General features: G+C 53.6%; 1 protein-coding gene and 1 non-coding gene across 3 annotated transcripts; both read right to left on the bottom strand.

The window, feature by feature from the left end:
* Positions 1 to 42: 42 nt before the first annotated feature.
* Positions 43 to 17,028, bottom strand: ALDH16A1 (aldehyde dehydrogenase 16 family member A1). 2 transcript variants are annotated; one of them, XM_008154359.3, is made up of 17 exons: positions 16,799 to 17,028; positions 12,138 to 12,240; positions 11,509 to 11,635; positions 10,781 to 10,959; positions 10,617 to 10,694; positions 9,860 to 10,041; positions 9,617 to 9,769; positions 8,989 to 9,174; positions 8,750 to 8,845; positions 8,421 to 8,557; positions 8,185 to 8,290; positions 7,968 to 8,098; positions 7,489 to 7,656; positions 7,010 to 7,211; positions 1,270 to 1,455; positions 826 to 948; positions 43 to 323 (listed from the first exon to the last, which is right to left on the bottom strand). In XM_008154359.3, the coding sequence occupies exons 1-17, from the start codon at positions 16,886 to 16,888 to the stop codon at positions 162 to 164; spliced, it is 2,409 nt and encodes an 802-aa protein (XP_008152581.2). In that variant the 5' UTR covers positions 16,889 to 17,028; the 3' UTR covers positions 43 to 161. The 2 variants fall into 2 exon arrangements, with proteins under 2 accessions (XP_008152581.2, XP_054566997.1); XM_054711022.1 differs by lacking the exon at positions 12,138 to 12,240 and having other exon boundaries at positions 16,799 to 16,861.
* LOC114227393 (U4 spliceosomal RNA) lies at positions 11,784 to 11,929 on the bottom strand. The gene has a single exon (XR_003613436.2). It is a non-coding gene; the product is annotated as a U4 spliceosomal RNA (small nuclear RNA).
* Positions 17,029 to 17,108: the final 80 nt, after the last annotated feature.

Genomic DNA, 17,108 nt, shown 5'->3' with positions numbered 1-17,108 from the left:
AGTAACCCCAATAGTGCTCGCTCTCTCCCTCAGAAGCACAGCCAAGGTTGGTCAGAATTTATTTGAGGGCCTGGACATCCAAGGGGAAAGTTCCAGGCATCTGGAGCCTGTTGGTGGTCCAACTCTTCTTCGTCCGAGATGGAGTGGGCTGCACTCAGGTGTCAGTCGCCCATGGGCAGCCACAGGGCCTTGGTCCGTGCTGCCCGAAGCTCTAGCTCTGGGCCTGCTCCTTCGGCCTCCTGATCCCAGGCCTGGGGGCAGCCCCTCTTCACCCACACGGGCTTCAGGTTTCCTGCTGAGGCCCATTCCACAAACTGGGAGCCCTGGCACGGAGACAGGGGGGTCAGCGTGGCCTCCGGCTTGTCTGATAAGCAGCTGCTTCCTTGGCAACATGGATACTACTGAGGAGGGGCGTGCAGGCTTGACCTACGCTCTGTTGCTATAAGCTCAGCTCCTGGCAAGCAAACCTTGCAGATGCCGGGGAAATGGGGTTGACCTTTGTGGCTAGGCAACTTCCTCCCCGTCAGCAGCCCATGCTCAAACGGGGCCTGAGGTTTCTGTTGACAAGGTTTAAAGAGGGGGGACTGTGGCTTCTAACTCTGTTGCTAGGGTACGGTCTTTAGAAATGGGCTGTCCAGTAAGATTAGGTCTTTGGGCCGGGCAAGATCTAGGCCCTTGTTGCTAAGCACATCCTTTTCCTTAGCAACCAGGGCTCTGAAGGGGAAGTCCCTCAGAACCTGGTTGCCAAGGTGTTTCTCTCCCTTAGCAACAGAAGTTTTAAGGGGGCAGAGCCATGTTCCCAGAAGATGTAAAAACAAAGGGTACCTGGGCAGATCCGAAGTACCACAGGGCCTGGACGTCCTGGTGCAAGGCCAGGCAGCGGGTCAGGTGGTCCCGATCGCCGGTCACCACGTTCACCAGGCCGGCTGGCAACAAGGTGGCCATATCCTAGAGGATGGAGAGAGTGCCACCTGGGGTTGGGAGGGAAGGCTCTGAGACCCCGAAGGCAGTGGGGGCAGGGAGTGAGCATCTGGGGGAATGGCATGGGGCTCCCAGAAGCAATGGGCCCGGGCACGACTGGTGAAGGCTTGTGGTCTGAAGAACATGGTCCCTGGATCTAGAGGAGTGAAGGCTTGGATTCCTGGACAGGGGTTACCATGGCTACCAAGGGGTGAGGGTGGGAACCCAACTCCTGTAGGCCTTGGCGTGCCTTTCATCTGTCTGGAGCCCCAGGGGCTGCTAGGAGCAGCAGCAGGCAGGCAACGGTACCTGGCAGACCTCCAAGGCGGGGATGGGACAGGTCTCGCTGGGCACCAAAACCACGGTGTTGCCATGGGCCAAGGCAGGGGCCAGCAGGGACACAAAGGCAAGCAGGGGCCAGTTGTCCGGGCACACAATAGCCAGGACCCCCAGCGGCTCCCGAAGTCGGAGCACAGGGCCTCTCAGCTCAGCTACCTGCAGAGACAAGTGGGAGGTCAAAGGCGGGACAGGGGTCCAGGACTATCTCCCTCGCCACCTCCATCACCTGCCCCTTTCTTTCCTTTTCACATCCCCATCTTTGCTTCTTCCTAACAACTCCAATAATAATAGAACCAAGTGATGGCTCAGAGCCAGATGGCCTGGGTTCAAGTCCCAGCTCCACCACTCATCAGCTGTGTGACCTCAAGTCTGGGCCTTAGTTTCCCATCTTTCAAATGAGGATGATAATAGAACTACCTCAGGGATTTGATGTTAAAATGAAATGAGCTAATGTGTGTAGAGGGATCAGAACTTGATATTCACTAACCTGCACACATTTTAAAGGATACAATTTGATTTTGTTTTTAATCCACACCTGAAGATATGTTTTTATTGATTTTCAGAGAGAAGAAGGGAGAGAGAAAGAGAGAAATATCAATCAGTTACTTCCCATGAGTGCCCTGACCGGGGATTGAACCCACAACCTTTTTGGTATAGGGGACAATGCTCAAATCAACTGAGTCACCTGGCCAGGGTTTTGATAAGTTTCCACATAAACATACACCCATGAAACCATCACCACAATTACGATCATGGGCTTCGTCCTGGCTGGGTGGCTAAGCTGGTTGTCCCCTACACCAAAAGGTTGCGGGTTTTTTTTTTTTTTAAATATATTTTATTGATTTTCCACAGAGAGAAAGGGAGAGGGATAGAGAGTTAGAAACATCGATGAGAGAGAAACATTGATCAGCCGCCTCCTGCACACCCGCCACTGGGGATGTGCCCGCAACCGAGGTACATGCCCTTGACCGGAATCGAACCCGGGACCTTTCAGTCCGCAGGCCGACGCTCTATCCACCAAGCCAAACCGGTTTCGGCAAGGTTGCGGGTTTAATCCCCGCTTCAGGGCACATACCTAGGTTGCTGGTTCAATCCCGTCAGCGTGTGGGAGACAGCTGACTGATGTTTCTCTCTCTCTGTCTCTAAAAATCAATAAACATATCCTCAGCCGAGACCGGTTAGGCTCAGTGGATAGAGCGTCAGCCTTCGGACTGAAAGGTCCCGGGTTTGATTCCAGTCAAGGGCATGTACCTTGGTTGTGGGCACATCCCCAGTTGGGGGTGTGCAGGAGGCAGCTGATCGATGTTTCTCTCTCATCGATGTTTCTAACTCTCTATCCCTCTCTCTAAAAAATCAATAAAATATATTAAAACAACAACAACAATAACAAAACAACAACAAAAACATATCCTCAGGTGAAGATTAGAAAAAAAGATCATGAATGTCACCCCCCAAATTTCCTTGTTTCTTCCCTCCAATCCCTACTCTCTGTCCTTAGACAACCACTGACCTGCTTTCTTACTACAGATGAATTTGTATTTTCTAGAATTTTCTAGATATAGAATCACAGTCTACACTTTTTTTTATTTGTTTGTTAATCCTCACCCAAGGATATTTTCCCCATTGATTTTTAGAGAGCATGGAAGGGGGCGGGGAGAGAGAGAAACATCGATGTGAGAGATACATTATTGGTTGCCTTTTACACACACCTTGACTGGACCGGGGGGTCAAACTTGCAACCCAAGTACATGCCCTTGACTGAGACTCGAACCCTCGACCCTTTGGTGTGTAGGCTGATGCTCTAACCACTTAGAAACACAGGCCAGCGCTCTATACTTTTTTTTTAATATATACTTTTATTGATTTCAGAGAGAAAAGGAGAGAGAGATAGAAACATCAATGATGAGAGAGAATCATTGATCGCCTGACTCCTGCACGCCCCATACTGGGGATCAAGCCCACAACCTGGCATGTGCCCTGACCGGAATGGAACCTTGATCTCCTGGTTCATAGGTCAAAGCTCAACCACTGAGCCACACCGGCCAGGGCTCTTTTTCAATCTGACTTCTTCACTCAGCATAGTCAGTTGGAGGTTCATTCATGCTGTGGCATGTTCATTTCCTCTGACTGCCAAGTAGGAGTCCATATTGCCAAGTAGGATTGCCAAATATGAAAGGATGTATCATATTTTGTTTATCAACCTATTGAAAGATATCTGGGTTGTTTCGGGTTTTTGGCTACTACAAATAATGCTGCAATAAACATTTGTGTATAAGTCATGCTGTGGATATATGCTTTCAGTTTCTCTAAAAACCTAGAAATTAGCCCTCACTGGTTGCTCAGTGGTTAGAGCATCTTCCTGATAGGCCAAGGTTTTGGGTTCAATCTCCAGTCAGGGCACGTACAAGTAACCAACCAATGAATGCATCAATAAGTGCAACAACAAAGTGACAGTCTCTCTCTCTCTAAAACAAATTAAAAAAAAAAAAAATTTGCCCAGGCCTGTGTGTCTCAGTTGGTTGGGTGTCACCCCATCCGTGCACTGAAAGGTTGCTGGTTCGATTCCTGGTCAGGGCATATGCCTGGGTTGCCGGCTCCATCCCTGGTAGGGGGCGTGCAGGAGGCAGCCAATCGATGTTTCGAACTCACATCAATGTTTCACTTCTTGCTCTCCCTCTAAAATATTTTTTAAAAACCTCGAAATCAAATTTATGGAGGTAAATACCTAGGAATCATGGCTGGGTTATATGTAAGAGAAAGAGATAGAGAAGCACGGATTGGCTGCCTCCCAGGCGTGGCCCAGCCGGGGACTGAACCTGCACCCTGACTGGAAATCAAACTGCCACCCTCTGGTTTACGGGAGGACTCGCCAACCAACCGAGCCACACTGGCCAGGGCTAAAATTTTAGCCAGTTTCATAGGCATGTAGTTATACCTCACTGTGGCTCTGATTTGCATTTTTAAATTGATTTGAGAGACAGAGAAAGGGAGAGAAAGAGAGAGAAACATCAATTCGTTGTTCTACTTACTTATGCATTCACTGTTGCTTCTTATATGTGCCCTGATGGAGATCGAACCCGAAACCTTGGTGCATTGGGATGATGCTCTAACCACCCGAGCTACTGGCCAGGGCTTCAGTCAGCATTGCACTAGTGATTGATCTGTAGTGGTGCCGAATATCTTTCCATGTGCTCGCTTGCCATTCATGTCTCTTTGAAGTAACTGGTAACATCCTCAGCTTTTATAATTAGTTTTATTGTTTTTTGTTTGTTTTAAGGAATTTGTTTTGTCGGGGTCAGGGTGCATGTGGGAGGCGACTGATGTATGTTTCTCTCTCACAGTGATGTTTCTCTCTCTCCCTCTTCTTTCCTCTCTCTAAAAATTATGTTTTTATTGATTTTTCACAGAGAGGAAAGGAGAGGGATAGAGAGATCGAAATATCAATGAGAGAGAAGCATCATTGATCAGCTGCCTCCTGCATGCCACCTATTGGGGACTGAGCCTGCAACCTGAGCATGTGCCCTGACTGGGAATCGAACCAGTCACCTCTTGGTTCATGGGTCGATGCTCAACCACTGAGCTACACCGGCTGGGCTCAATAAAAGCATGTTTTTTTTTAATGGCTAAATCTTTTAAAAATATATATATATATTTTTACTTCAGAGAGGAAGGGAGATGGAGAGAGAGGGAGAAACATCAATGATGAGAGAGAATCATCGATCGGCTGCCTCCTGCACATCCCCCACTGGAGATTGAGCCCACAACCTGGGCATGTGCCCTGACTAGGAATCAAACTGTGACCTCCTGGTTCATAGGTCGATGTTCAACCACTGAGCCATGCTGGCCAGGTAAAATGGCTAAGTTTTTAAATAAAAGTTGGTATCTAAAGGGTTGGCGAGGATGTAGAGAAACTGAAACACATACTGCTGGTGGGATAGCGAAATGGTAAACTTTGAAAACCTGTTTGGCAGTTTCTTGTGAAATTAAGTATGCACTTATCACACCATCTAGCAATCTGATTTCTAGGTATTTACCCAAGAGCCATAAAAACATGTTGACACAAAGGCATGCATGCATGCAAATGATTTACTCAACAGCTAAAGGCTAGAGATGCCCGGCTTTCTAGCCACTGGTAAATGCAGGAACAAATATGGTATGCATGTAAGACAGCACTTCTCAGCAATGAAAAGGAATGTATTGATAGATGCAGTAAGGATGCATCTTAAAAGTCATGAAAGAAACCAGACATAAAACACTACACCAAGCATGTCAAACTCGCGGCCCGCAACGAATATTTTTGTGGCCCAGCCAATGTAACGGTATGTAAGAAACGTTTTCATAAAAATTTCATAACTTAATTTTTATAATATCCTGTTATACGTAATTATTAATAATGAACCACAACGTTCGCTAATGACTAATACAATCGTGTTGCATTCATTTCCCTTACTCGCCTTAACACGAAGGTGCACCATTTCTCTCCACTAATACCAGCAGCAAATATTTCAGCAGCCCATTGCCACGTCGTTAGTCTTGGACTGACTTGTTTGGTGTGCGCAACAGGAAATATTTCACTTTCAGAGAACAAGAGAAATAGGTTTGTTTGCGTGACGCTTATTAATTTGTGCAGTTCTTCAAGGTCTGGTAAGTTAATATTCAAGAAAAAATATTAATTTTTATTAAAATGTTCTATTATTTTATGTTAACTCATTTATTTCAGCCCTTTGTATTCAGCATGTCTATCGAAATAAACCTACGTTTCTATGAAAAGTGGAGCTTTTTTGTGTGTGGCCCACATACACTTACACCTTATTTGGCCCGTGTTAGCCTTTGAGTTTGACATGCTTGTGCTACACAGTAGGATTGCTTTGTGCTCTTCTGGAAGAAAACTTCAAGGACAGAGAGTTTAGTGGTTGCCAAGCACTTGGAGTGGGGGGAAGGGGAAGAGGAGGGAGAAGCCCTTTGGGGTGATGAAAATCTGTCCTGATCGTGAGGACGCAACTGTATATAATTGTCAAACTTCACCCAGATGCAGGCCTGAGAAGGTACAGTTTGCTATATGCATTCTATACCTCAACTAAAGCCAAACTTTAAAAACCGTCAGACTGCAGAGCACAGACGGTCCTGAGAGCATTATGCTGATTGAAATAAGCCAGTCAGAGAAAGACAAATACCATATGACTTCACTCTAATGGAATCTAATGAACAAGCAAACTAGAGACAGACTCATGGCTAGAGCGCAGGCTGACAGCTGTCTGGGTGGGGGAGCTGGGTGAGAGGAAGGAGGGGTTGAGAGAAAATAAAAAAGAAAGAAAGAACTCATGGACACGGAAAACAGTGTGGTGAATGCTGGGGGAGGGGCCGTGTACAGATGATGTGGAGTGGAACTGGGCATCTGTACCATTTTGTTAACCAATGCCACCCCAATAAATTCAATAAAAGTTCAAAAATAAAAACAAAAACTACCAAATAAAAAAGGAAATCATGGTTACAACTCACTAAATTGATTTTATGGGTTACTAACAATTTGAAACACTAATCTGAGGTAGGCCCTATGTCCATTACACAGATGAGAAAACTGAGGTACACAGGCCAAGTTACTTGCTGGTGATCACAACTTGGGCCCCAGGTGTGGCTCACTCCAGAGCCTTTGGTTCTGACCCCACTCCACACCGCCCGCTCTGTCTGCCCTCCCACACAGCCCGCTCACCTGCAGGCTGTGGCACTGGGCATGGGCGCGTGCCCCCCACGCCCGAAGCCGCCTCACGCTCAGCTCCACCTCCGCCTTGGCGGCCTTGAGCTCCACTCCGTGCCTCTCCAGCCTCAAGGCCAGGGTGGGCTCCCGGCGCTCCAGGGCGGCTGCCAGTGCCCACAGCAGGGCTGCCCGGGCCCCCGGGGACTGGCCCACCCACCTGTGGGCGGACAGTGAGCATCGGGGCTGGTATCCCGGCCCTGGGTCTTCCCAGGTGCCCCTCCTCTGTCCACAGCCCTTACCCTGGGGGTCCAGGCCCCATAGCTCCGCCGCCCCAGGAAGAGAGGGGCCAACCACACCCCTATTCCGTCAGCCGTGGGAGCTGCCGCCACAGGCCACCAGCCCTCGAGGTCCAGACCCCACAGCCCCTCAGCCCTTGGGGGTCCCTACTGCCCTGAGGCCTCACAAGGCCTGGGTGATCCCGTGACCCCACTTACCCAGGGGCAGCCTGGTGAGCAGCCTCAACAGCGACTCGGATATCCTTGGCTCCGCCCTCGGCCACGTAGCCATGGACATTGCCCTGCGAGTCCCGGATGGGCCTGGAGCTGCGAGCCCCAGGCGCCTGGAAACGGCCCCCCACGAAGAGCCCATAGGGGGGTGCCGGGCTGCAGTGGGGTGAGGTGTGAGGGTGGGTGTTGGGGGCCAAGGTGGATGGACCACTCCAGCTCCCATGAGCTTCTGGGTAACCCCCAATTCTTGGCCCCACAAGACTCTGGGAGACCCCAGACCTTCGTTTAGCAGGACTGAGGCTCTCCTCAGGCCTGGACGGTGGGTGTGAGGCCATAAGACCTGGAATGCAGATCTCAGTGGGACATGGGACCCCTCCAGGGCTCTACCTAACCCCCTTCAGTCCAAGGGGCACCCGCCCGTCCTCACCCACAGGATTCTGGGAATTGTGGGCCCTGGAACAGCTCACCTGGGACCTGTTTCAGGCCCAGCCGGGAGGGTTGAGGGGACAGCAAGGCCAAAGGTGTCATAGTTCAGATTCTCAGAAAGGTAGGGCAGCCGGGCAGGGGTCCCTGCGGGTCGCAGGTACTCATACAGACCCTGTGAGAGGGAAGTGTTAGGAGGGTGCAGGGCGGGCACAAGGCTGAGAGAGGGTGCCGACGGTGGCGGCGGGAGGGGACACTCACATCCAGGCCCCCGTGCCAGGAAGACCCACTCTCCTTGCAGCCGCCCGTGGGCACCGCAGGGTCTCTGAGGCCGTGGGCGTTGATCCAGACTGTGCCCACCCGGAGCCTGTGGGGAGACGGGGCATCAGAGAGAAAAGCAGGGAGTTGGGGGGTGGAGAGTCAGAGTCGGAGGCATGAAGACTGAGGCACAGGCCCTCCCCACGGGCCGCTGCCTGTGCCCCATGGGTGCCACTGACCCGTAGCCCAGCTCCAGGGCCTGCCCCAGCCTCTCACTCCACACACTGGCACTGCCTCCTCGGGGCGTCCCGTTGGCCACGGCCAGTGCCTCCTTGGCTGTGCGGAACGGGGAGGCCACGACCAGAGGCCATGGTACCTGGAAGGTGACAGTGAGTTGAAGCAGCCTGCCGACCCCGCCCTCCTACACCCGCCCCCACTAGGGGACCAGCGCCCAGCAGTCAGCAGCCCCAGACCCAGGCCAAGGGGTCGCCCAGGGCCTCTGCTGTGGCCCACGTCTGGGTGCAGATGGGTGGATGGAGTAGGATCTCTTGGACACGAAGGGGCTCACCTCTGCCTGGGCACACGGGGAGGATGGGGGCAGGTCAGAGACCAAGGTTGGGGGGAAGAACGGGCTGTCTAGGGGCACATCGCCAGCCTGGAACACCTGGGAGAAAGAAACAGATCTACTAGAAGTCCATTCCCAGGTGCCTCCTCCCAGGAACCCAGAAGCCCAGGCCCCCAGCACCTCCTCCCTCAGACCCAGGTGCCTCCTCCCCCGGCACCCTGCAGCCTGCACCCCTGGCTCACCTGTGCACCCTGGCTCTGGGCCTCTCGCACATACCGCTGGGCCAGGTCACGTGCAGCAGCCCCTCGGGCCCCCATGTCCACGGCCCCGTCTAGCCCTCGGCCTCCCCAGAGCCGCGCCATCCGCACCTGGAGCCGCCTCATCGCCTCATCCCACACAGACTCCTGGATGAGGAGCCTGAGGCCCCCCTGTTAGGAAAAGGGATGTCAGGGGCCATGTGTGGGGACAGGCTCCCACAGAGGGCTGAGACTCGGGGACACGCATGCAGAGATCAAAGGAGGGTCCGGGGAAGTGGCCAAGGACCCTGGAGACTCTCCGAGGCCCCGGACCCCAGGCAGAAGGTGGAGTTCCAGAAAGCTGGTCATTCAGAGTAAAGACAGAGGTTGGGAAACCAGGGACAGGAACACCCAGAACAGTGAGGGGTATTAGGGAGCAAGAGACAGGCCAGGCCCCGAAAGACCAGGGGAGCCGGGCAGGGAGCTCCGGAAATCGGAGGTGATGAGTCCCGCACGCCATGGTGTAAAGATAGCTCTGGGACTGAAAACTGAACAGAGACGCGGAGCCCCAAGGTCTGGAGACAGACACGCACAGCCCTCAGGACCTCAGGGGACACCAGCGCGAGGGTCTCACCGGGCTGCGGTCCGACCAGGCTGCATCCACGACGCCCTCCACGGCTGAGTCCACATCGGCCGCCTCCGTCAGCAGCAGCAGCGATTCGGTCCCCAGTGCCAGGCCCAGCTCGGGACCCATGCCCGCCAGGGTCCGCCGAAGGACGCGTCCTTCCTGAGGGAACCCCACACCCCAGGGGTTCAGAGGGGAGAAAACCTTCTGGACCCCAGCCCTGCCCTGTCGCCCTCCTAGCCCGGAAGATACCTCGATGGCTCCGCAGAAGGCCACCTTCTGGACCCCGGGCTGGGAGGCAAGGACGGGCGCCAGGGAGGCAGGGCCCATGAGCACGTTGAGGATTCCTGGGAATTGGCCCAGTTCCCCGGCCAGCTGGGCCAGGAGGAGGGGCGTTGGGGAGGCCGGGGGCACGAGGACCACCACAGTGCAGCCTGGGGAAGGCGGGCAACTCAAGGACTCAAGAGTCCAGGTCCCAGCCCCTCCTCCCTCAGACCCAGGAGTCCAGGTCCCAGCCTCCTCCTCCCTCAGACCCAGGAGTCCAGGCCCCCAGCCCCTCCTCCCTCAGACCCAGGAGTCCAGGCCCCCAGCCCTTCCTCCCTCAGACCCAGGGGTCCAGGCCCCCAGCCCCTCCTCCCTCAGACTCAGGAGTCCAGGCCCCCAGCCCCTCCTCCCACAGACCCAGGAGTCCAGGCCCCTAGCCCCTCCTCCCTCAGACTTAGGGGTCCAGGCCCCCAGCCCCTCCTCCCTCAGACTCAGGGGTCCAGGCCCCCAGCCCCTCCTCCCTCAGACCCAGGAGTCCAGGCCCCCAGCCCCTCCTCCCTCAGACTCAGGGGTCCAGGCCCCCGGCCCCTCCTCCCTCAGACCCAGGAGTCCAGGCCCCCAGCCCCTCCTCCCTCAGACCCAGGAGTCCAGGCCCCCAGCCCCTCCTCCCTCAGACCCAGGGGTCCAGGCCCCCAGCCCCTCCTCCCTCAGACCCAGGGGTCCAGGCCCCCAGCCCATCATTTACCCACAGCCAGGGCAGGGCAAATCCTCCACATCATCTCAAGGAAGGAAAATGTGGGTGGCAAGATGAGACCAATTACTCCTGCAAGAACAAATGAGGTGACTGGGACAGGCACTGGTGGGCCCTGATGAAAGAGAGGGCTGGGGGCCGGGACTCATGCCCCTCACCCATGGGCTCCCAGCCTGCCAGCGCCTCCTCCTGGATGTGTGCCTGAACTGCATGGTACTGGAGCAGCTGCTGGGCCAGCGGGACATCCCTGTCCCGAACCTCTCGCACAGCCCGCCCAGTAACCAGGGATTCCAGGGTCCACAGCAGCCGCTGGTGCTTCTGGATCATCTTGGCCAGCCTGTGGAGAAAGCGAGGGGGCCGGTCATTTCCCAGTACCCCTGAGCCTGAAAGGATCTTGAAACACACCCCATTTACCTGGACTACAATATTCCCCATGAACCCCTGGGACATCCCCATTTACCAGGGGTAGAGAACACTAGAGATTTATGGGAAATGTAGTCCAGGAAAACAAATCCTGAGGCTGCTGTGCAAAGATTTTGGCCACCTGTAACCCTGGAGCTGCTGGGGCTTACCTCTAATCTCAAACATTTTGGGAAATGGAATCTTTGTCTCTAGCTGCCCCAGGAGGGTGCTGGGAAATGGACTTTGGGGCTCCACCAGTCCCAATGAGCTGCTGAGAAATGGAGTCCCAATGAGCTCCAAGGATATTCTTTCGGGGGAAACAGAGGTTTTGTTATTACTAGTCCGAATAGATGGGACTAAAGGCCAAAAGGCATGCTGGGAACACGAACCTTGGCGGCCAATGAATCCAGTGGGATGTTGGGAACTAGAGTCTTTGTTCTCAGTCCTTCCCCACCTCCCTGGGTCCACACCTCAACTGCATCACCTGGTCAGGTGTTTGGCCCGAGAGGCTCCGGGGAGGCCGCTCCAGTTCTCCAACGCGGCCCTGGCTGCCTCTGCGGCTGCCGCCACATCCTCAGCCTGTGCCTGGAGGCAGCTGGCCAAGTTCTCTCCTGCGGAGACAGATGGGGGGGGGAACCCAGATTGAAGAGGGGGGAAACTGTGTCAGAACCACGGGGGCTAAGATTTCCGGGGCCTGGGAGCTAAGATTTCCGGGGCAGTAAAGCTGGTCCCCAGCCCTGCTGAGGGTCTCAGGTTTGTCATCTGACCAATGGGGATAAATCCATTGGTCCTTGCTCTGATGGCATCCGCAGGCAAGGAAGGGATTTTATTTTATTTTATTTTTTTAGCAATAATCTTGCCTCGGATAAACCTCATTGGCTATGATACTGCCACTGTGCAAAGCTAAGGAAGGGATTTTAGTAGGTGGTGACTTCGAAAAGTGTCCACAGGGACTTGGGCCCATATTAGAATAATCAGTATCAGGAGGAGCCAAAACTCTCAGCCTCCTCCCTCGACAGCTGTTCCCTGCCCTCAGGGCCCTGAGCAAAGACTGGGTATGGCTAGGGGCACGGGTGCCTCTCCCTCCCCTAACGACTAGGGGACGCCTCCTACCTGTGATGGGATCCTGGCAAGGCACTGATTTCCTGTTTTCTGGCTTTAACCACTTTCCAGTTACATAGTGACCCAAGCACCGATCCTGGGTGTCCAGCCAGGCCTGGGGAAAGGGGAGAGTTTGGAAAGGGGCCTGGGAGGCAGCTGAAGGAGCTCCATCCCTTACCCAGTGTCCTCTGGGAGGGGGACACCTGCCCCCCTTCACCCCACCAGCTAATTCTTTTCCTGTGTAGTAGGAAATAGACATAAACATAACAGACACATAACACACTCAACATTTTAACCATTTTAAAGTGTACAATTCAGGGGCATCTAGTAAATTCACAATATCGTGCAACTATTACCACTTTCTAATTCCAGAACATTTCATCGCCCCCAAAAGACAGCTCCACAGCCATTAAGCAGTCGCTCTCCCTTCCCCTGTGCCCAACCCCTGGTAACTACTAATCTGCCTTCTGTCTCAATGCTATTCTGGGCAGTTCACGTACATGGAATCCTACACTAAATGGCTTTTTGTGGCTGGCTTCTTTCACTTGGCATGGTTTTTTCTTTTCTTCTTTTTTTAAAAAAAATATAATTCTTTATTGATTTCAGAGAGGAAGGGAAGGGATAGAGAGATAGAAACATCAATGATGACAGAGAATCATTGATTGGCTGCCTCCTGCACGCCCCACTACTGGGGATCGAGCCCACAACCCCGGGCACGTGCCCTTGGCCGGAATCGAACCCGGGACCCTTCAGTCCACAGGCCGACGCTCTATCCACTGAGCCAAACCGGCTAGGGCTCTTTTCTTTTTTTAATGTTATGATTGGCATGGCATTTTCAAGGCCCATCCATGCCATATCCTGTATCAGCGCCTCATTTCTTTTTACTGCCGTGTGGTCCTCATTATCTGGACGGACATTCTGTTTAGCTAGTCACCAGTGGGTGGGCACCTGGGTCGTTTCCGCTCTCTGGCTATTGTGAGTTGTGCTGGCAGAGACGTGCGTGTGCACGTTTTTGTTTGTGCACCTGTGACCCTTGCCAGGGCCCTGGAAGCGATGCCCGTGGGACCGTGTGGCTTCCTAGCCAGGTGGTTCCTGTGTTCCCTCCATCTCAGCTGTCAGCACTTGGGGAGTGAGGGTGGGACCCCCCCACCCCGAAGACAGACTGGATGCTGCCCTGCCAGGCGTGGTTTATTTGGCCGTGGCACGTCTAACTGAGCCCAAGGCATAGCATACGGGCTTTGCAGAGGGGCGGCCCAGTGTGGGGTCCCTGGAGCGAGGGGCCACGGCCAGGGTTTGAATCCTGGCTCTGGTACTTACTCATGGTGCAGCCATGGCCTCCGCTAAGCGAGCCATCTGGAAGGTGGCGGTAATGACAGCCCCCCACCTCACAAAGCTGTGTGAGGATGAATCATCCTTGTCAGATATTCAAAGCAGCACCACTTATAACTTCCTATTAATTTTATTGCAGTTCCACGTTTCTCTCCGTCCCTGGTCCCGTCTTCCCCAAATCCTTGCTAAATCCATGACACGCTCCCTCCTTTTGCCTTCTACACTCTTCTCTTAGCACCCCCAGAGCCTCGGCCTCCCGACTTTTCTCTTCCCCGGCCAACTGGCCCTTCTCCTCACTTTTCTTTGAAGTCAAATGGTCAACAGGAAGTTCCTAATTCAAATCCCTCCAGAGGCTGGGGGGTGGGGGTGGGAGAGAGACACTTTTGACACAGTTGAGGGTATCTGAACACCAGCTGGGCATCAGATGATATTTTATTTATTTATTTATTTATTTATTATTTATTTATTTTTTTATTTTTATTTTTTCAGATGATATTAAAGAATGACAGTTAATGTTGAGTGTGCCAATGAATGGCAGGGTGGTTATGTTCCAGGAGTCCTTATGTGTTAGAAACGAGGAATCAACTATTTATGGGAAAATAATATGACATGTGGGATTTAATTTTTTGTTGTTAATCCTCACTGGAGGTTATTTTTTCTATTGCTTCTTAGAGAGAGTGGAAGGGGCGGGGGTGGGGGGAGAAACAGGGGGGAGAGAGAGAGAGAGAGAGAAGGAGACATCCATGCGAGAGAGACACATTGACTATTGCCTCCTGCGTGGGCTCAGGCGGAGGACGGGGACTGAACCTGAAACCCAGGTACATGCCCTTGACCGGGAATTGAACCCGAGACCCTCCGGGTGTGTGGGCTGACTCTCTAACCATTGAACCACGCCGACTAGGCCTCGGGATTGAAATCACTCCAGAAAAAGAGACACCAAGGGAGACAATTGGACCAAATGCTCATCATTGCTGAAGCTCACCGGGGGGTACATGAGAGTTCACAATATTAAGTACTCTGGAATTTTGCAAAATTTCCCCCCAAAGAAAAAACAAAATCCTAAAAGAATGTCCATAGGGTCCTGGCAGGCCTAGTTAGTGTGAGAAGAGGGCCTGGGGGAGACTGGGAACTCACCACTGGTCTAACAAGACAAACTGGCGCTGATGGATCCAGATGGTTTTTGTCAGGGACCGTGAGCCAAAGGTTGCCAAACTGGGGGATTTTATTTTCAAGAGAAGCTGGAATCCCGGATGTTTACATGGAATTAGTTGTCAATTCATTCCCATTTTTACAAATAAAGTTAGGCCAAAGAAAACATGTTTACTGACTGAGTCTGGCCAACAGACCATGCGGTTGAGACCTTGGCTTGGGGAAAGGTGGGGGCATCACAGGCGCTGGAATCTGAGGGCTCAGGTTCAAATCTCAGCTTCCCCTTTTTTCTTGTATTTAATTTAAATTCTTTATTGTTGAGAGTTCAGCTTCCCCTTTGAAGCCGTGCTGACTGTGGGGCAAATGACTTACTTCCCAAGCCTGTGTGCTGTCACTAACATAATGACAATAACCCCTCCCACGGTGGTCCTGGGAGAGCCAATGCAATTATGCTGAGCACCGAGGGCGGCTGAGTGAAAGCACCCAATAAAGAGAAGCTTTTAGCACATTGCCATTTCACGACACTCCACTTCTAACCTCCGTGTGGGGATTCTCTGTACACTGTCCCAGTTCCTTTTATCTGAGCCTACACTATATACCTAGATCATCTGGTCACTCCCAGGTTCCGTTATCTTTTTTTTAATATACATTTGTGTGTTTTTAAAAAATATATATTTTTATTGATTTCAGAGAGGAAGGAAGAGGAAGAGAGATAGAATCATCCATGATGAGAGAGAATCATGGATTGGCTGCCTCCTGCAAGTCCCCCACTAGGAATGAGCCCACAACCTGGGCATGTGCCCTTGACCGGAATCGAACCTGGGACCTTTCAGTTTGCAGGCCGACGTTCTATCCACTGAGCCAAACCAGCTAGGGCTCAGTTATCTTTTGACATTGATGCTTCCCAGGCCCCTGTCTCCAGACCTAAGGCTCAAAGTGGTATTTTAAAAATATATACATATTTTCATTGATTTCAGAGAGGAGGGAGAGATAGAAACATCAATGATGAGAGAGAATCACTGATCGGCTGCCTCCTGCACGCCCCCTACTGGGTATCCAGCCTGCATCTCGTGCATGTGCCCTGACCGGGAAACAATCAAGAGTCACACCAGCCCGGCTCAAAGTGGTATTTGACTCCTGCACACGTTCAACAACACGTGATAACTCAGCTCAGCATCTTTCCTCAGAAGCTTGCCCTTCCAGGGTTCCCCAGGTGGTGGGGGACAGTCCACCCAGTCACAGGGCCAGACCCCAGGTGTTGTCCTTGCCTCTCAATTCCCCGAAGCCTGTTCCTCCTGCATCGCTGCCTCATCCCCTCCTCTCCCCCTCCACAGGCTCTGCTCGCACCCTGCACGTGGGCTACTCTTCCAGCCCAAGCTTCCCACGCGTGGGTGCCAGAGGACCCCTCAGGATGACCTGGCTCCATGGCGGAATTCTGAGGGGCCTGGGCAATGACGGAAAATTCGAGGCACCTGACTTATCTGCAGGGACCTCCAAAGCGTTGTGGGAGACTCTGAGGGGAACTTCTGAACACCGAGGGTCCTGGAGCAGCACCGGGATTTTAAAGAGGCCCTGCGGACTCATGGTGGGCCCGTGCGACATTCTGAGCGGCGGTGAGGGATCACGGGGGGCCCATGAGGGCCGCTGAGGGGCTGTAGGTAATGAGGGGTTCTGATGTATCCTGGGGTTCCGAGAGTTCCCGAGATCACAGAAGCCACACAAGTACAGAGGAGCCTGAGGAATCACGGGGACTCCACGGAGGGTCCGTGTGATTAAGGGAGCCCCAAGAGAACTCGGGGGGTGCCCTGGAGGACCTTGGGAGGCACAGGATCTTCTGAGGAATCCTGGGAAGTGTACGGGGGTTCAGAGGTTCCTTGGAAGATCATGGGAGCCCCACAGGAGGTTCTGATGTGGCTCCGAAGAACCACTGGCACCCCTCCGGGCGGGGCGGGTCTGAGGGACCGGGGAAACACCGCCGCGAGCTCGGGCCGTGGGGCACGAGAACCCGCTAAAGGGCTGAGGCACACCCGCCAAAGCTCCAGGGAAGCTCTTCCAGGGGCGGCGGGAATCGCGGGAGCAAAGGGCGGAGTCGCGGAGCTGCCGCGGTGGATCACGGGAGTCAGCGCGCAGAACCCGCGCGAGAGGGGGGGAGGGACGGGGAGGGGGAGGGACAGCGCCGGCCCGCAAGCCCTCACCAGCGCGCATGCGTGGCTCTCCGGCGCGGGTCCGTACTCCAGCGTGGCGAATATCTCTCGGGCGCGGGACTCTGCGCGCGTGGCAGCCATCACCCGTCCAGACCGCTTTCCACCGACGGCCGGGCGCTCTACCCAAGGGAACCTCGAGGTCCGAAAGGCGGGACCGCCCCCTCCAGCGCAAAGGGCGGGCCGCCGGAGATAGAGCGGGACCCAACCTTAGGACCCGGTGACCCCGCCCACGTAGTTTGGAGCATGCGCAGTCCTCAAAGTGGGGGGGGGGGGACGGAAAAGGAGAAATTGTGCGTGCCCT

Source organism: Eptesicus fuscus, chromosome 21, assembly GCF_027574615.1.
Source record: "Eptesicus fuscus isolate TK198812 chromosome 21, DD_ASM_mEF_20220401, whole genome shotgun sequence".
NCBI classification, from domain to species: Eukaryota; Metazoa; Chordata; class Mammalia; order Chiroptera; family Vespertilionidae; genus Eptesicus; species Eptesicus fuscus.
The sequence above is the reverse complement of the archived record's forward strand: the minus strand, read 5'-3'. Positions and strand labels throughout refer to the sequence as shown.

What these genes read in the sequence shown, in the direction of transcription:
- ALDH16A1 (XM_008154359.3), bottom strand. Translation starts at nt 16,888, where the DNA reads ATGGCTGCCACGCGCGCAGAGTCCCGCGCCCGAGAGATATTCGCCACG. An exon ending in TTGCCCTGCCCTGGCTGTGG is followed by an intron (nt 10,042 to 10,616) that starts GTAAATGATGGG and finishes CGCCTTCCCCAG; the next exon opens with GCTGCACTGTGGTGGTCCTC. An exon ending in CCCAGTGCCACAGCCTGCAG is followed by an intron (nt 1,456 to 7,009) that starts GTGAGCGGGCTG and finishes TTGTCTCTGCAG; the next exon opens with GTAGCTGAGCTGAGAGGCCC.